This window comes from Peromyscus maniculatus, chromosome 12, assembly GCF_049852395.1.
Source record: "Peromyscus maniculatus bairdii isolate BWxNUB_F1_BW_parent chromosome 12, HU_Pman_BW_mat_3.1, whole genome shotgun sequence".
NCBI lineage: Eukaryota > Metazoa > Chordata > Mammalia > Rodentia > Cricetidae > Peromyscus > Peromyscus maniculatus.
The window spans coordinates 85,106,094-85,126,281 of NC_134863.1; the positions used below are offsets into that span (position 1 = coordinate 85,106,094).

The 20,188-nt window shown below is 46.4% G+C and overlaps 1 protein-coding gene across 7 annotated transcripts in view; it reads right to left on the reverse strand.

Annotated features, from left to right (window-relative positions):
• Nucleotides 1-20,188, reverse strand: part of Erg (ETS transcription factor ERG) — a 100,508-nt gene that overhangs the window by 18,710 nt on the left and 61,610 nt on the right. For all 7 annotated transcript variants that reach the window (XM_076549286.1, XM_006981361.4, XM_076549284.1 and 4 more), the window contains exons 3-5: nucleotides 14,509-14,660; nucleotides 2,383-2,586; nucleotides 1,597-1,677 (exon numbers count right to left, since the gene is read on the reverse strand). In XM_076549286.1, coding sequence (XP_076405401.1) covers nucleotides 1,597-1,677; nucleotides 2,383-2,586; nucleotides 14,509-14,660 — 437 coding nt within the window. The remainder of the gene's footprint in view (nucleotides 1-1,596; nucleotides 1,678-2,382; nucleotides 2,587-14,508; nucleotides 14,661-20,188) is intronic.

Consider the following 20,188-nt stretch of genomic DNA (forward strand, 5'->3'; position numbering starts at 1 on the left):
TTATTTCCTTGTAAGCTTCTTGATGGAGCCCCGCTGTGTCCCACCAGCAATCTTATTTTATTAAGATCTATTCGTGGCATGGCTATTTACTTATTACAAATTGTATATGAGTCACAAAATATCTTAATAGCTCTTGGAAAGCAGATCTCGGAAACATTTATACATATTTTTCCTAACACTCTATGGAGTGTATTCAGAATTAATCCATATCTCTATTCAAATACATGATTCTCCTTATTTTCCTCAATCAAGGGTCATCTCTCCAGATGAGAAAATTTCCCCTTCAGCATTAAGTCCTTTGAAAACTTTATCATCCTTGTCTTTGGATTTCCTCTCTGTGTAGCTACAGTAAAACTATGAACTCTGAACTTTTGTGGAACATTTAGCCATTGTTTTAGAACTTCTAAATGAATATGATGTGAGAATCCGTGTGTAGCTCAGAGGTGTTTCCCAAGAGAGGGATGGCTCTTTGCTAATTTTGGCCACACGGTCATTAGCAGGTTGATTTGTGTGATGCAGACTGGGAAGGAACAGGTTAAAGAGCTTCACATGACGTTAAAAGCATCCTGTTGGGATGCCGAAGACTAAGGCAAACCAGTTATTTATTATAAATAAAGAACTGAGGCTCGGTTCATATGAGATTGGACACGTTAAAACAAAAGGAGGGTATTTTGTAAGCTGCTGTCGTGCTCGGCTGGGGAGACCCGCGGTCGGGCTGGCTGGCTTACAAGGAGACAGAGCTTTCCCAGCACTTGCTGCTGTCCGCCCTAGCTGGGCGCAGGGAGAACATGGGAGGGAGTGGTCCTAGACTAACCCAGTAGGTGAGCAGCAAGTGGCCATGTATCCCGCAGCGACACCACCAGGAGGGGAAGTAGGTCTGTCTATGGAATATGAGTAACACAATTATCCAGAGAACCCCAAGCAAACTGAGAGCAGGAGGGAGGTTAGCCTTGGTGAAGCCCTGCTAGACTCAGGCATGCAGCAGACACACACGTAGAACCAGAGTCAGAGGCAGGCAGGAAGGTGCTGGATTTTAGGGGCTGGTTTTATACTCTCTGAAGTGGTGGCAGAGTTCCCTGGGAATAAAAGTTTGCAAAAAGTATGAAATATTCCTTCCAGGGCCCTGTGCAAACATACAAATCTGTGTGACTAAGTCAAGGCAAGTCCAATAGCCCAAACTGTCTGAGAAACACCAAGGAGTCCTAGGAAACACTGCTTTAGGGATGGAAATGGAGAACAACAGACCAGTGGAGGTCGGGGTGGGGGGGGGGCGGGCACCATATACCAGGGAGCTTTTCATCTCCACAGGCAACAGGACTGGTGGATGGATTGGGACTAACAGTGGGACATGTTGGGGGATTTGTACAATTGCTCCAAAAACACAACACAACACAACACAACACAACCAAAACAAATCCTCTCATGGCTAAGGAGGTTGTGGAGGAAATAACAGCAAGTGTTCCGATTCCCAACAGCCTCCCCATCCTTCACCTCTGCATCTGCCTTCTAACCTCTAACCTGTGCATTTCATTCGAAAGCATGCATCTGGAGACAGCAACCTATGTGTTGTCCTGGTGTGGGAAAGGCTAGCATTACCTGTGTTTCTAGCATGCATTAACCGTGGAGAGTTTTGTAAAGCCTTATCCACGTCATCGGAAGTCAAATGTGGAAGGGGAGCTACAAAACAAAACAGAGTCAATGTTGAGATGGAAAGACAGAGAACGACCTTTCTTAAAAACAAACGGAGTCCAAAGGAAAACATACCTCCCTACCCTCACCTAGGGGTGCTGGAATTATCTAAACCCCTGACACTGGTGAACAAGGTAAATCGGAGAAGGGACGACTTCATACAGGAGAGAAGGGCACCTAGGGAGTCACCCCACCCACCTGTATTTGGGATCCTTTTGGACCACGCTCAGAGCTGCCATCACTACAGCATGCAGCAATCTTCTGACTTATGCCTATACTGACCAATATGCCACTGATTCTGTCAAGAGTGTGTTCAGGTTGGCTGGGGGAGGGGCTTCACACGGCCCTCAGGAAGGTAACTCCCCACACTCCCGTCCAGGAGGAGCCTTTTCTGCCTTCTAGTCTGGAACGTCGTCACAGAAACTACCGAGTGTGTGGCCACTTCTCTACAAAATTCCATTTTCCTGGCCTTGGGAACGTGGGAGGAGGGAGAACGCTGTTACCTTGTTCCCACCAGAGACTGTGGTGTTCGTCTACATCACGAAGCTCTGAGCTCTATTATGTGGTCCTCTCAGGTCGGACATGGGCATTGAGTGAGAGCAAGGGGATGCTGGGGACCACCCCGTCCAAACCTACTAAAGGTGGGTCTGTAGCCATGGCAACAAGGACGGCTACTGAGGGCGGGCAGCTTACTCTCTCTGAGGTAGTGGAGATGTGAGAGAAGGATGTCTGCATTGTAGCTTGGAGTGAGCCTCTGGAAGTCATCTTTTGTCATCTTGCACAGCTCCTTCCCGTCGATATTCTGAAATAATAAGACGTCCACGTCCAGAAGGCCGTATTCTTTCACTGCCCATTCCAACCACTGTCGGACATGGTCTGTGCTCCACAGAGTCGGATCTAAAAGGGAATACAGACAGACTCAGTCATTCCTGAAGGCAAAGCTCCAAGCAGAGGGCACCCCAGTGGAATCGCACCCCAGCCACAGCCTTAGAGCAGCCTCCCCCCCTCACCGCTCCAGAAGCACAGGCCTGTGGTCGAGCTCAGTAAGTCACGGCAAGAGAAACAGTGTCTTGGGGAGTGACAAAAGAGAGCCCCATCCACAGATCTCCATCCTCAAAGTGAAGCATCCTCCAAGTTGAGGAGAATTTGATCTGCTGCTGCTGTGGCTCAGACAGTTTCCTGTAGATATCCGAGTTCATTTTAAGTTATTTTCACTTTATTTATTCATTTAAAAATGTACAAGACTAAAAGGCATCCCTTGAAAAATTACTGGTGTGTTTATATAAAAGATAGTTATGAAACATCATCAAGAGAGTGCTTATTACAGGTTACAAAAAATATAAATGGGGAGATGGCTCAGTCTGTAAACTGTCTCCTTTGCAAGTGTAAAGACCTGAGTTCAAGTCCTAGAACCTACTAAAGAAAAAGGGTGGGCGTGGTGGCACTCACTTGAAAGCCCAGAGTTGGGGAAGCGAAGACAGGTAGGTCCCTGGGGCTCACTGGCGAGTCAGCCTAACATATCTGATGAGTTCCAGAAGTCCTCTGGCCTCCACATACCTCCCCACGTACACACACATAGACACTCAAGATGTGCACGGGTTTTCTCAGAGGGAGTGGGAATGGGGACTAGAGATGAAGAGGAAGAATCAAAGTGAGGTATGGGGTGGGGGGTAGAAAGGGAGGAGGCAGATGAAGAATGGAGATGGGAGGTGTAGATGGAGGATGGAGACTGAGGATGGAGATGAGGGATGGAGGTGAGGGATGGAGATGGAGGATGGAGATGGAGATGAGGGATGGAGGAGAGGGATGGAGATCAGGGATGGAAGTGAGGGATGGAGGTGAAAGATGGAGATGAGGAATGGAGATGAGGGATGGAGGTGAGAGATGGAGATGGGAGGTGTAGATGGAGGATGGAGATAGAAGATGGAGAGGAGGGATGGAGGTGGAGGATGGAGATGAGGGATGGAGGTGGAGGATGGAGATGAGGGATGGAGGTGGAGGACGGAGATGGAGGGTGGAGATGAAGGATGGAGATGGAGGATAGAGATGGAGGATGGAGATGGGAGGTGTAGATGAGGATGGAGATGAGGGATGGAAATGGAAGTTGGGGTCAGATGGAGGAGAACTGTGAGCACCTTGGTAAGGTCACACTTTACAATGTGGAATTTCAGAGTCATAAGGAATTTCCGAGGCGTGGAAAGGTGTCTTTAGTCACAGCAAGCACAGAGAACTCAGTGATGGAAACGGAAGACTCTCTTGGGAGTCAGAGCATGTGTGTTTGGGCTCTGGCTTCCCCTCTTAGCGGGTGTAAACACTGCCTTCTCTGGAATTAGTCTTATTTTCCTACGGCTAATTAAATGAACTGTTGGGGGGGTGTTGAAAAGTCAATGAGATAACGTGTGCGAAAACACTTGGCCAACAGTAACAAACTCAAGAGAAGAAAGCACCCACACAGAGGGTTTGCATAGTCAACGCTGCTAAAATGAAATAATCAATTTAATTTCCAGGGCTGCCTCTTCCTGTGTACGTACACAAAAGCTTGATTTATCTCTTATTTTAAGAGCCTTTTGGAGGTGCTGCTGTTGAATGAATCATAAGCCAACGAAGATAAGAAACTGTGTGTTCATCCTCTTCCTGGGAAGCTGGACTGTTTTGGAAACAGTCATGTCGTGTCATTATGGTTCCAAGGACAGCAAAAGAGCAAGGACCCACGTCACCGGGAAGGGCCAGAGCTCCCCTGCCTTTCCTGTATCTTGAATCACATGATCAACAGTCTATAGGTTTATGAACTCTATTTCAACCAACTGGATCTTAAAACGAATAAGCATACTATCATATAGAGTTCTTGATTATGTTATTCTTAACCCCTATGTGTGGAAGAGACACGTGTGAGCAAGGTGGGGAAAAGTCATAAAGACTTTCTGTGTCTGGTGAGATGGCCCTTGCCGCCAACCTGAGTTTGATTCCCAGGACCCACATGGTAAAGGGAGAGAAGTGACTCATCCAAGTTGTCCTCTGACACCCTCACACTAGCTGTGGAGTGCCCCCATCTGCCTACACAATAAATGAATTCACATGCAAAAAAAATAAGGAAAAAGAAAAAAGAAAAAGAAAACCTTCTTCTAGTTCCATGAAACGAGACTCTGATCCAGTTAAGTTCATCAGCTGCCAGGAAAATATTAATAGATATTGACTGAAATTAGGAAAAAGATTACTGTGTTGTCAGTGGCAGACTGTGCCATCATGAAACACAATCCCTGGCATGGGCAAACACTTCCAGTTCAAAAGCCCTTCTGAAGAATAAGGTTAAACATGATCAGAATTGATGAAGACTTATCAAGGAGAAATACTGTGCCTTCGCAACAGAAAAGTCACTCTTGCTTATGAAAAATGTAGAATATACTATAAAATAAAAAGTGCTCCCAAGCCCAGTGTAGTCTTTGTTAACAAAAACAGACCTGGGGCAAGTGAGCCGATCTGTACCTAAGGCAAGCCTAGGAAAACAGGACTAAACATTCGGCCTCCTGATGAGGGCAGAGTCGATTTATAAAGCAGGCCCAGGTGAGAGCAGGAATTTCAGAAGTGCTCAATACCACAAACTGAAATTTGACCCCCAGAGAAGGACTTCCTCAAAGCAGTTTTTAAAACTTTCAAATTTATAATTGATGGTGTGTGGTTTATTTTAATCTATCCTCCTGGCACTAGTTTTTAATTTTATTGCAGTTTGGCAAGAGAGCAAGGTCTATTACAACACTGACTTTTAACACTCTGGTTTGTTAGCCTTTGTGATGGCAGAGACCAAGGTAACATTTGTAAATGTCCCTTTGCGTGCCTAAAAGCACATGTTACCTGTTACGTGCAGAGCTCTAGAAAGAACACACACACACACACACACACATACACACACACAATTTTGTCACTGACTTACCAATTACTGAGAAAGGTAAATCAAACTTACACACTGAAATGGATTTGTTGGTTTCCCTCATTGCCATTTATTTATTTTGTGGCTATGTTTCTAGGTACATATGTTTATCATCATTATGCCTTTCCTGTGAATTCAATATCATATAATAAACCTCCATCATCCCCAATAAGGCTTTCTGTCTAAAATCTTATTTGCCAATGTTTTATTTTAATTTTTCTCAGATTCTTGTTAGTTTTTTTTTTTTTTTTTTTTTTTAGATTTACTTATTATGTATACAGTGTTCTGCCTACATGTGTCCTTGTAGGCCAGAAGAGGGCACCAGATTTCATTATGGGTGGTTGTGAGCCACCATGTGGTCGTTGGGATTTGAACTCAGGACCTCTGGAAGAGCAATTAGTGCTCTTAACCACTGAGCCATCTCTCCAGCCCTCTTGTTAGTTTTTGATTAATGTCTCAATCCAGCTGTTTACTATCAATCATTTTAGTGTGTGTGCAAATGTATTTATAAATACACATAATTGCTTTGGGTGAATTATTTCACTACTCCCTCTAGATTTTACACTTTGCTAGCTCTTTTTCCACCTCCGTCCTGGGCTCTAATTTTACTCATTATTATTTTATGTGTATAGGTGTCCCTTACAACACATTATGCACCACGTGTGTGCAGTGCCAGTGGAGACCAGAAGAGGGCATCAGGCTCCCTGTAATTAAGAGCTACAGCAGCTGTGAGCCGCCATCTGGTGCTGGGAACAGAACTTAGGTCTTCTGCAAGAACAGCTAGTGCTCTTAACCACTGTGAGCCATTGTTTTAACCTAAAACTGATCTATTTTTATGTTCATTCCCTCTCCTACTGCTTTGGGCATTTCCACGCTATTTCTCTTGTTTCTTGTTATTATTTAAAATAAACGTAAAGTTTTATTATCAAGGTTCTCTTTTTTTTCTCAAGTAACAAAAGGAACATAGAAAGCTTCATCTCCAATCCCTTCTCCTACATGATAACATTGCCATTCCACCTGTTCCTATGGCCCATCTAGGAGACTATGATGGTTTTTGACACACCCTAGAATAACCTGGGAAGAGATTCCCAATGAAGGATTGTCTATGTTGGGTTGGCCCATGAGTGTATCAATGAGAAATTGTATTAATTAAGTTGATTGATTTGGGAAGTCCCAGCCCCCTTCGGGCAGCACCGTTCCCAAGGCAGGGATTCCTGAACAGTATACAAGTAGAGAAACAGTGTTGAGCATAAGCAAGCAAATAAGCATGCTACATGTGTGTATTTCTCTCTGCTCCTGACTGTGGATGTGGATATGATAGTCATCTTGAGCTCCTGCCACTATGACCCAGGTGGACCACGGAGGACCGTGATAAGAAATAAACCCTCGCCGGGCGGTGGTGGTGCACACCTTTAATCCCAGCACTCGGGAGGCAGAGGCAGGCGGATCTCTGTGAGTTCGAGGCCAGCCTGGACTACAGAGTGAGTTCCAGGAAAGGCGCAAAGCTACACAGAGAAACCCTGTCTCGAAAAACCAAAAAGAAAGGAAGGAAGGAAGGAAGGAAGGAAGGAAGGAAGGAAGGAAGGAAGGAAGGAAGGAAGGAAGGAAGCCTCTCTCTCTTAAGCTACTTTTGCTGCCAGCAGCGAAAGTGAAACCAGGAAGAGATGAGGACGTTTGCTACTTTGTACCCATCTTTCTTTAGAGTTATACTTAACCAACTTCTGGTTAAAGTCCATTTTTAAAACTTATTTTCCTGAAGTGAGGGACATTTAGCAATAGACTCTCACTTTTTTACTTGAAAATCTAATTCCACCTTCAATTAATGTAGTAAATTTGACTAATTCTGTAGCTTCCTGTGTGTTCTCACAATGATTCTCCTCTTCACTTGAAGCCCTTGGAAAAGGCCATTGCAGAATCTCATCATGATATTCAGCACTCCACGGTGTCATCCCCCAGCTCTTCTTGGGTGTTTTTATTGGGGTCATATGGGATTAAGAGCTGTGTGGGAGTCACACAACCCTGGGCTAGGATTCTGGCTTTTCTGCAGCACTGGCCTGAGTATCCAGGGCAACTAACTCTCCTGGCATCATGATTTTGCTTCCTCGGGGGAGTGAGAACAGTGACCACTCCCTGCATCCTATCTTGGCAGGGCCTCACCGTTTCCAGAAACGTTGTGTCTGAGTGCTTGACAATCATGTGTACACAGTAGGTGCCGGCTGTCATCATCTTATTTTGTAAAATTTCAGGCTTACATAGAACCCCATGCAATTTCCTCAACCACCATCCAGCTACTAACTTCACAGATAAAGCGAACAGTGACTTCGGGGTTTCAGTTCTCATTCGTGTGGTGGCTGAGTCTGTGGGGCTGGCATAGCAGGAGTCCACACAGAAACATGGCATAAGGGACGAGGCCACCAGGAGAGCGTGGTGGGGGACAAAGAAAGGCGAGGACTGAGTATAGGTTTTGTTTTTTAACCAATGGGTTCTTTGCAGACCAGGGCATTGGCTCTGGCCCCACTCAGCTGGGCAGGTGACTCTGGGACAGTTGCCTTCATCTCTCTGAGTATTTGCTTCCTCATGTTTAAAGGGAGACATTGAACCGTGACTTCCAATCACCATGCAACTCTCATGATCCTCTGATTCCCGCTTAATGAGTGACAATTATCGTCAGCTCAACAACTCGCCGTGACTGTCTCTACCCGCAGCTCTGGTGAATAGGGCGCCTCGGGCACCTTGTACAACTTACGATCTAGTCATACATAAATAACAAATGCCGGTGTGATGAAAATGTGTTGTGCTGTCAGAACTACCCCCCTCCTCCCCGGGTAGGGGTGGGGGGGCAGGGTGGGATTCCAGTCCTATTCACCTGTCTGGTCCCTGGTCCAGCTCAGCAACCTCATTTTCGAGGATGGTCACGCCAGTCCTTTATCACTCTGAGAACTCCAAACCCTGTCACATGAAGCCACCCAAGAGTCCCCAGTAATCTGCTGCTGCCTTCCCCAGGCCGACTCCAGTGTCACTCACTCAGCCTTTCACAACACCAGCCTGCCGAAAGCCTGGGCCACAACTGCGCAGCGTCTCCAAGGACACTGCTTTGAGGCGTCTGTGCTGACAGAAGCATTGCCTCCCCTATAGAACAACTTTTTGTTTTCCCAAATTGCACTTTTTATCTTGACCACCAGGAAGCTAAAGGCCACACTAGAGGCCTAACTACAGCATCTTGGCCAAACCTGTCACCAGCATGAATTCATTCTTCCTTCACGTGCTTTTAGTTTTCCATGTGTTTTTTTTTTTTTTTTTTTTTTTTTTTGGTTTTTCAAGACAGGGTTTCTCTGTGTAGCTTTGTGCCTTTCCTGGAACTCACTTGGTAGCCCAGGCTGGCCTCGAACTCACAGAGATCCACTTGCCTCTGCCTCCCTAGTGCTGGGATTAAAGGCGTGCGCCACCACCGCCCGGCCTTCCATGTGCATTTTTAACTGCACTGCACTGCATTGAATCTGAATTTTGATTCGATCAGTAGTTTGGGTCATACTTCGGTGGCCAATAGTTTACAGCTCATAAAGCATCTCCCATCTATTTTAGAATTAAATGTCTTTGTCTCTATTAATATGAGCATATACACGCCTTGCGGAATGTAGAGTGAAACAAAAGAGTGATAAGAAATGATTGGTCAGATGTCATAAGAGAAGCAATTTGCTAGAGAATTATTAGGCACGTAGATTGGGAGCACTGGAAAGAGGTCTGGGGGGTTAAGCAGAGTTTGTCAGCAAAGGAAGGAAGAGGGTACCACAGCTATACAAACAGCACAGGACAGGCACCGGGGCTGAAGAGGCAGGGCATGCACAGCAGTATGCCTGGGGGCTGGGGGACAGCCCAGGAAGAGGGAAGAAGCTGAGGGAAACAGAGGAGGCTGAGGAAAAAGGGATCGTGATAGCTGGAAGCGGAACTTCCACGACCTGTCTTTTATAATGGCTCCCTTTGCTCCGATATCCTAGAACACTCATCAGTCATTGATTTGAGCTCTGATATTCTAGAACACTCATCAGTCATTGATTTGAGCTCCGATATCCTAGAACGCTCATCAGTCATTGATTTGAGCTCTGATATTCTAGAACACTCATCAGTCATTGATTTGAGCTCTGATATTCTAGAACACTCATCAGTCATTGATTTGAGCTCTGATATCCTAGAACACTCATCAGTCATTGATTTGAGCTCTGATATCCTAGAACACTCATCAGTCATTAATTTGAGCTCTGATATCCTAGAACACTCATCAGTCATTAATTTGAGCTCTGATATTCTAGAACACTCATCAGTCATTGATTTGAGCTCTGATATTCTAGAACACTCATCAGTCATTGATTTGAGCTCTGATATTCTAGAACACTCATCAGTCATTGATTTGAGCTCTGATATTCTAGAACACTCATCAGTCATTGATTTGAGCTCTGATATCCTAGAACACTCATCAGTCATTGATTTGAGCTCTGATGTCCTAGAACACTCATCAGTCATTGATTTGAGCTCTGATATTCTAGAACACTCTTCAGTCATTGATCTGAGCTCTGATATTCTAGAACACTCTTCAGTCATTGATCTGAGCTCTGATATTCTAGAACGCTCTTCAGTCATTGATCTGAGCTCTGATATTCTAGAACGCTCATCAGTCATTGATCTGAGCTCCGATATTCTAGAACGCTCATCAGTCATTGATTTGAGCTCCGATATTCTAGAACGCTCATCAGTCATTGATTTGAGCTCCGATATTCTAGAACGCTCATCAGTCATTGATTTGAGCTCCGATATCCTAGAACGCTCATCAGTCATTGATTTGAGCTCCGATATCCTAGAACGCTCATCAGTCATTGATTTGAGCTCCGATATCCTAGAACGCTCATCAGTCATTGATTTGAGCTCCGATATCCTAGAACGTTCATCAGTCATTGATTTGAGCTCCGATATTCTAGAACGCTCATCAGTCATTGATTTGAGCTCCGATATCCTAGAACGCTCATCAGTCATTGATTTGAGCTCTGATATTCTAGAACGCTCATCAGTCATTGATTTGAGCTCTGATATCCTAGAACGCTCATCAGTCATTGATTTGAGCTCTGATATCCTAGAACGCTCATCAGTCACTGATTTGAGCTCTGATATTCTAGAACGCTCATCAGTCATTGATCTGAGCTCTGATATTCTAGAACACTCATCAGTCATTGATCTGAGCTCTGATATTCTAGAACACTCATCAGTCATTGATTTGAGCTCTGATATTCTAGAACACTCATCAGTCATTGATTTGAGCTCTGATATTCTAGAACGCTCATCAGTCATTGATTTGAGCTCTCATACATGAGTATGAGTCACCCACCTGAGTGGGCAGAGCAACCTCAGCGCTCTTTGGCCATCTCCTAAGAGCCTGGTGTCTGAGCAATGGACGCTCAGTGGACACTTCCTGGGTGATTCAACATGGGTAGGATGCGATGCCAGGGCTTTCCACCATGAGTGTTCGGAGACGGAGAAGAAAGAACAGCCTCATAGGCGCCTTTGTCCATGGTGATGGAACACGGGAAAAGCTCAGAGAATGCAGAGCCAGGGAGATGGGGGTGTGGCCACTCAGTCTCTGAGATACTGATATCAAAGGGTTTGAACCGATTGTTTTGAAAGCCAAAACTAAAATGTTGGCAAAAAAGAAAGAAAGAAAGTTGTTTGAAGAGCTCAACATTTTAGCACCTATTTTAGGGAATAAACAAAAAGAAAAATCTTTCAAAAATGCTATAACCTGCTAAAACCAGAGGTCCTATTGCATTTGTTCAGCATTTCGCAACATTTAAGAATGTCACGAAGACTGTAACCTTGCCCTCCTCTGTAGCTGCGCACCATTAGCACATCTCGGTGTACACCGCCAATAATGAAATAGCAGCCTCGATTCCACGCACTTCCAAGAATCACAAAGGCATGCAGGCCGGTCATGGTGCACGCCTTTAATCCCAGTACCTGGGAGGCAGAGGCAGGTGGATCTCTGTGAGTTCAAGGCTAGCCTGGTCCACAGAGTGAGTTCCAGGACAGTCAGGGCTACACAGAGAAACCCTGTCTCAAAAAACAAAACAAAAAACAAACACACAAACAAAGAAGAATCACAGAGGTACACCATCACACAGAGGACACTGTCCTTGATGGCAGACACTTGTGAGATGAGCGATGTATATCATCTCTAGTATGGGCTCCATGTGTAGTGGGAATCTACTGTTTCTACACACTGGTCTGTGGCCACAGCCTTGGAAACACCTGGAAATCAGACTTCTGAGTTAAACCTACTAGATTTGGGCTGTTGTTAGGAACCAAGAACAGGAAACAGCATTGGTTTGGGTCTTGGTGCCATCTGTCACAATGGAAATCTGAGCTGACACGAAATGGAGCTGAGGAATGATCTTTTCCCAGACTAGAGGCACAGAACACGCATTCTGGGTTTCAGTCAACACATTACCTGAGCTGTTCAGCACTTCATTACAAAGTGGGCTTTGGTTTGATGATTTTGCCTGTGCAGGTGTTCCAAGCAGGCTTAAAACAGGTGAGGCTAAACTAGTATGTCTACTAGAGGACTGTAGTAAATGTATTTGTTACAAACACTACCTCAATTTATAATGAACTGATTGCTATGCAATCTCATAGCTAGTAGAGGAATGCACACATGTTCATGTTTACACAGATACCATGTGTACCACACGTGTCTCCTTTGATGTTAAATTCTCCGTTTTGTCCACACACTTCATTCCTTCACTCTGAAGTTGAGTCCATCCTGCTTTTGAATATGTCTGTACATATGATATTTCTTCAATTCATTTTGCCACAAGAAGCAGTGTAAATATACCTGATCATGGTATACCCATCCATACGAGCATGCCTATGGTTACTCCTCACGAATATTTTCTGAGCTTCTTAGCTCCTGAGTGGGTCTCAAGGTCAAAATTAACGGAATAACTTTTCAAAATGAACTCTAACAGTTCTAGGGTGCAGAGTTGCCAAGCCCTGCATTTGAACTCAGTTTCTGTCTCTGTCTTCCTCTCTGTCTCTCTCTGATCTCTCTGATATGAATGTCAGCATGTAGTGATGGAAAGATCAAATGCTTGAGAGCAGTTAAGGCTTCAGTTTACATTGTTGGGTACCAAGCACTACATCTAACCAGCAGGAGTTCCAGGAACCAGTCAAGACTCGGGTCTGGTGATTTCAATGTGTAGAGCTCTCCACACCCCAAAGGTATCTGAATGAGATGTCTAGAAATCCTCTCTCTCTCTCTCTCTCTCTCTCTCTCTCTCTCTCTCTCTCTCTCTCTCTCTCTCTCTCTGTGTGTGTGTGTTCATCTGTGGACATGTGAACACACATACCTGGAGCTTGACCAATAACTGAAAAATTTACAACTTGCAAAATCGTCCACAGCTCACTCTCTTACCAACACCATTAACTGAATAACTGCCTACATTGGCATGAAGCAACCCAAAAAGGGGACAGCTGAAAGAAAGCTTCCTTCAGAGTGAAGAAACAGCCCTCTACCCAGTGCCAACTGGAGCCCATCTGCAGAAGCCTCCTTTGGCCTATTCAGCCAGCACTGAACATGTGCCTATGAATGAGACCTGCTGATGCTCTGACTTGATCGGACTGATTCTTCACCTCATTTTTCCATGTGGAAAGACACAAGCCTGGCCTCACTCAAAAAGACTTTGAGAACATTGAAGCACCCCGATGATATCTCAGAAATACAAGATGGCCTAACACAGCACCACCCGTCATGATTCTACAAGACAAGATGGGTGTTTCAGGCAGGCCTCTGCTCAGCTTGGTCCTCTATCTTACTTGATTAAGACTTTGTTTGCTCCAGATGAAGAAGTGAAGTTTTTAAGGAGGAAGGCAAAGAGGCAGGTGGGCTAGGGTGGGCCCCCCTTGGGTTTCTACTTCCTCCTATTCACATCCAGCCATGCCCCCCTTGTCCTTCTATCCACACTCTCAGTCTCTGGTGTAGCCGGCACACATAAGAAACAAGGCCCAGGACATTTGCATTTCTACCCATGAGAACTGCCCCCATGCGAAGGCACACTGGCAAGCAAGGTGACTTCAGAGTACGCAGCTCAGTGGATGTTGAGTAAAGCCAAAGGATGGTCTGAGTAAATGCCACCCATCTTCAAACAAATATCTGGAGGAGTTCTGGCCCATGGGACCGCCACCCTGTGTCCCCTGACAGTCTTACTACATGCCTAAAGGAGGACCCCGGTGGTGGCCTGATGACATCGAGTTATCTTTCTGGTCTGCTGGAAGTCTTGTCGTGACATACCTGAAGGGACCCCCCCCCCCTTTGGTGACACATTTCGCAGGCCTGTATTTACATGAGTCTCTGCATGCTGAACTTCCCTGCTTGGAAGACGACAGAGCAAGGGGGGACATGACACCACGGGGAGCTTGATCCTGCTTACTGTGGCTCTTTACAGAGATGCGCTTAGCTGGACACTCGAGCCAGGGACCATGGGGCTTACGCAAGCTTTGCTATGCGTACCCTTGACCACTCCAACAAGGAGTGTGCCAGCAGCTAGACCTCCTTTGTCCTACCTGTCCTTGGTTAACACCCAGAGTGCTGACATGTGCCAGGCAGTATGGTTGGCCCTGGAGAAGGTGCTTATGTCCTCGTGAGAGGGGACGATGAGGATGAAGGCCCCTGATGGGAGTGAGTGGAAGAGCAAGGAGACAGACTGGGGCTGAGGGACAGGGGTGAAGCAGAGAGCTGCCCCAGGCAGGAATGCTGCGCCTATCGTCCCTGGCAGAGATGTGTGGGAGACAGAGATGGCCCATCTTTCCTGGAAGGAATGGTTGGTTAACCAGAGCGAAACTCCCAGGCCTCTGACCTGCAGGGACGATCACTCTGCGCTCGTTTGTGGTCATGTTGGGGGGTGGCATGTGCTTCTCCTCCATGTAGCTGCCGTAGCTCATCCCCACAGTGTCAGGGCTGCCCACCATCTTCCCACCTTTGCTCACACTGCATTCATCGGGCGAGTTCCTGTGGGAGAAACAAATCCTTCTGTTAGTAGGGTACCCGAGGAGCAGGGCTCGGGGCTTGTGATGTATGGAGGCGTCCCGTGAGAGGCGATGTGGGAAAGACTGTGAAAGCATTAAAAAAGTCAGAATATTGTGGTACCCCAAATTCACATGTTGAAGCTACAAACCCCATGTGACGGTATAGAGAGGTCACCAGATTTAGCCCAGGGCATGAAGATAGAGCCAGTAACAAAAGGATGAGGAGGAGGTAGGTGAGGAACTGGGGAGTCAGCTCAGTGGGCAAATCGCTTATGCAAACGTGAAGACCTGAGCTGGATCCCCAGTTCCCACTCAAAAGCCCGGCATGGGGAATGTACGCCCACAGTCCTGGTGCTGCCCAGACTGTCTAGCCCATCGGTGAGCTCCATGCTTCAGGAAGACACTTGGTCTCAAATACTAAGGTGGAAAGTGACTGAGAAACACACCAGACTCTGAAGTCTGGCCTCCGCTGGCACACGCATGAGTATGCATACCTGCACACACGCGCATGCACAAACACACACACACACACACACACACACACACACACACACACACACACGTACTAACAAATCTGAAGAAAGCGGAAGAGAGCCCCCCTCCCCCGCCCCTCACTGCTCCACTCCCTCCACGTGAGGATGCAGCCACCTCTAACCCGTGGAGAAAGCCCTGGGGTCAGAGGACGCCTTGACCTTGGCTGCCCCATCTGCAGAACCGTGAGTGAAGCGTGCCTCTTGCTACGGCTCGGCAGCCTGCACTGCAGTCTGAGACCACACTGGTGCCCACGTTCGGGAGAAACCGAACACGCCAGTGGGAAGCCAAGCTGCTGTCTGGCTTCTATTTTGCTAGGCAGCTCCTTCTGAAACCGTCATGTCCGGGCCCCCTCTGCGAGAGCTGGCTGGGAACAGAGAGCTGGTGTTCACACTTGCCCAGCGACAGGAAGCAGGGCCAGCAGACAGACAGACAGACACTGGGGCCCAGGCTGCTCAGCGATGCTCTCCTGGGGTGATGCTTCTTCTGAAACCTCAGTGAAAACCCCCTCTTGGATTCCCATCCCTCTGCCAAGCCCAGGATCTGGAGTGCTGAGGATGCCTGGTGATGGTAGCCGAGGCAGGAAGTGAGAGGAGGTTGGGGACTGAGGTAAGGGAGGCGGCTGAAGAGGAGAGCCTAGTGGCCTGAGAGAACTCAGGAAGTGACCTGAAAACGGCACTGTGTTTGAGATGAGGTGTCCCCACTGGCCCTGGGAACAGGCCACAGGAACCGTTAGTAAGGCAGTCATTGTCTTTGCAAAAAGGCAAACATGCCTTTCTAGGAAAAAAAAAGTGTGTGTGTGTGTGTGTGTGTGTGTGTTTGTGTGCGTGTGTGGTGTGTGTGTGTTTGTGTGTGTGTATATGAGTTGTGTGTGTGTGTGTGTGTGTGTGTGTGTGTGTGTGTGTGAAGTGATGTTTGAGAGCTATCAGAATCAGGCTTCACAGGTAAACATCAAGTAAGAAAACCAGTTTAGGGGCTGGAAAGACAGCTCAGCAGTTAAGGTCACTGGCTGCTCTTGCAGAGAATCCAAGTTCAGTTCCCAGCACCCACATGGTAGCTCACAACCACCTGTAACTCCCACTTCAGGAGATCCAGTGCCCTCCTCTGACTGGTAAAAGCATCAGGCATGCACATGCAAACATGCATGCAAAACATACACACACGCAAAATAAAATAAATATTTTTTAAAAAAAGAAGAAGAAATTCACTTTCATCAGAGAACAAAGAACAAACGGCTGTCTCCTCAGATGGCTAGCCCACAGACGATGGCTAGCCCACAGACAGATAACCCTGGATCACCAGAGCAGTGGTATCTCTGCATTCTGGCTACATTAACCAAAGTAGAATTTTGGAAGCATCTCTGAAACTCTACTCAGCACATGGATTCGCTGTGGTTTGGTTTCCATTTTCCGTATTCCTAGAAATCTTAGACACCCCAAGGACTCTTTGGATTTTCAATCTAGTGTTGAAGGCTTTGATCCTGCCTCTATGGGGCTTTGTTTGTCTCCTCTGAGGCTTTCTAGCTTCAGCTTTGCAGGTAACTTGTAGAGTCACAGAACTTCAGGCTTGCAATGGACTTGACCTTTGAATCTGAGAAGGGCAAAGGCACCTAAGGCAGGTGTGCAGGGCTACTTTATGAGCAGGACGGAGCTGAAATGGAGTAGTGAAATTCATTCTCATCCAGAGGCCTTGGCAGAACTGTGGACAGGAATGCCTGGCTGAGGACCCGGTGCCCAGGAAGAGTTTACACAGTATCCAGGGGCTTCGAAATAGAGATTTCTTCTCAGCCTCACTTGTCACTGCATCCAAAACCACAGAGGAGCTCAGAGCTGGCACCAAGGAGATGGCAACGAGCTCTCTGAGCAGGTGACGCCAGCGTGACACCAGCGTGACACCCCGAGGTCCTTACAAGGCCTGGGAACACACAGCCTGTCGTGTAGAATGCTCACAGCTGTACTGACACAAAGGCAATTTAAGAACAATAACTGCCCACGTTCCCACGGAGCAGGGCCAGTGTATTTCCAGTGCTGTCCACACATGCATGGTTTCTGCTTGATGCTATAATATTTTCCTGGCTTCAAATGTTTATCTCTATGAGACTCATCCTAATATCAAACCACACAGTATCTTTGCTTGAGACAGAGTTTCCTAATCCCTTGGAAAAATCCGTCAACCTCGTGCGGTGTGAATGTTCTGGTGTATTTGTCTCAAAGATACTTGGGAGAGAGAAGTTAAGCATTTGGAGGAAATTTTTTTTTTTTTTTTTTTTGACAGTAGATGGTACCCAGGGCATGAAAGCAATACCAGAAACGACTATAAAGTTTAAATCACTTGCTCATTCATTTAGGCAACTTATAGAGCACCTACTGTATACCAGACACTGACAGTTCTTTCTTATCCAGCAAAGAAATTAATCACCTGAACATCAAGGGACGGAAAAATGTGGCATTGGGGGTTTAACCACCTTTTTGTCCATCATCACCTGAGTGTGTGTGTGTGTGTGTGTGTGTGTGTGTGTAGACATATGAATGCCTTTGTGTGCATAAGGAGGCCAGAGCACAGCCGTGGGTGTTGGTCCTCACCTACTTCCTTATTAATTGAGTTAGGGTCTCCTATTGTCCACCACTGAGTATATCAAGCTAGCTGGCCCTGAAGTTTCTTAGGAGTCTCGTATCTGATCACCCCACATTGCTTTACAAATACTAGAAAACACACACACACACACACACACACACACACACACACATCCTTGTCCCTCACTTAATTCCTGACAGTTTAATTTTCCTACCCGAGGACATGAGCTCCATACATGAATTTTTAGAGCTTTTCTATGAAATGAAGGAGACCCCCCGCCCCCGACCTCCACCAAATCTGGATATAATGGGTTGTTGCATTTTGCCGGTGTATGTGCCAAAACTATATATAACTATTTAAAATACAGCCAAAGCCAGGGAGAGTAGATGTTGAAACATGAGGATCAGGAGTTTGGGGCCAGCCTGGGCTACAGACTGACTTTTGAGCCAGCCTGGGCTATGTAGTGAGACTCTGTCTCTAAACAAGCAAGCACACAAACACAACATAGGCAGCCTTTAGCAAAGTTTACTCTGTGTTCATTTCATAACCTCAGGCATAATTCATGTTAGTGAGTTTCTAATCTCATCCTTCACCATGGAAAAGATCAAAAGGAAACCAGTAGACCCATCTTCAAAACTTCTATCTCTAGAATAATAGATAAAATACATGATGTTCTTTCCTGTTCCATTTAGTTATTAAAAGAAGAAGAAGAAGAAAGGATGGAGCCATGATTCTGAACATTATAACTTTTTCAACAACTAAAGAAACTCTTAACTCTGGAGGAAAGGCCCATCTTGCATGGTCCAGCGCCCAAAGCAGCTTCTCAGCAAACACTAAGGAGCTGGAGCTGCTCTGATCTCATCCCCATCTTGTCTGTGGTAATCCCTTAGAACCTGTCATAGGAAGGCCCGGCACTGACATGTGTGGGGCCCTGCCTAGTGGGAACCCATCCTCGCAACAGCTCGACAGACGCCACCTACATCTTACAGAGGTGGAAAGCACACAAAAGACGACGCTGGGTGGAGGGGTGGCCTAGTGGTTAAGAACACTGGCTGCTCTTCTCTAGGACCTGGGTTCAATTCCCAACGTATACACGGCTTCTCACAACCATCTGTAACTCCAGTCCTGGGGGGTCTGACATCCACTAGCTTCCTTGGACACTGGGCACACAAGCAGTGCACAGACATGCACACAGGGCAAAACATCTACACACACAAAAATAAGATGGGGGCAGGGTGGGATAGAGATGCCCTGTTGAGACAAGGTAGAACGCAAGGTGGCGTGAACTCACCACCACGCTTCGTCACCTGCAGAGAGTGAAGGGAAGAGGCTCTACTTTGAAAGGCAAAAACCTTAATTTGAGGTAGACCAGGACTCCTTGGGTCACGTGCTGTTGTAGTTTAAAGTCTGCAGTGCGACCCTGACATGGTGTCCTAGCTGGAGACCTAGTCACTCCCTGGCACAGCCCATGTACAACAGACACACATAAGAACCAGAGCCAGCAGAAAGGAAATCATTTTCAAAGTCATCAATTCAGGTATTGCTTTATTTAAGAAAAAGAAATCTTATCAGGACCAGAAGCAGGAAAGCGTTCCTTTAAACACAGAAACTGTATTCCTTTAAACTCATATAAACGGGAGAGATGGCTCAGAGGTTAGAAACACTGGCTGTACTTCCAGAGGACCCCAGCTCGGTTTTTAGCACCCACATCAGGCAGATCATAGCCACCTGTAAGTCCAGTCCCAGGGGTTCTGACACCCTCCTCTGTCTTCCACCTCCATGGGCGTGCGCACGCGCGCGCGCACACACACACACACACACACACACACACACACACACACGGCGTACACTTGTACAGATACACATACATGTAAATAAAAAAAAAATCTTGAAAAACAAGTCTCACAGTTCTCCAACTGAGCTTATCCTGTCCCCAAGTGCCGAGGGACCATCGTAGTAAGCAGCAGTGTCACAGATAAAGCATGGATAGATAGGATGACTTGCCCAAAGCTACATGACCAGTCCTAGAAGAGCTGACATTTAAACTCCGGTATCCAAGGTCCTGAACTCAAGCTCTTTACCAGCGTACACTACAATTTCACTGGTACATCCACACAAGCAAGATGTGGTTGGATGGACTCTCAAAAGATTCCTTTCCTTCAGTACTGAATATTTTCCAAAGAATCTCCTCCTCAGAGTGGAGCTGGCTGGTGAAGACACATGATTTTGTTGACCGAGTTGGGGGCACCCACATGGAAGGAAGGGAGAGCTTCTGAGAGAGTTCTGAAGAAGGCAGTGCCTGTGTGGACATACATACGATCCTGAAGTCTGGTTGAGTCACCTGACTCTGCAGTTGAAGGTCACATGTCATTCTCTAGAAGTTTCAGGAGGTGCCCTGCATGGTAC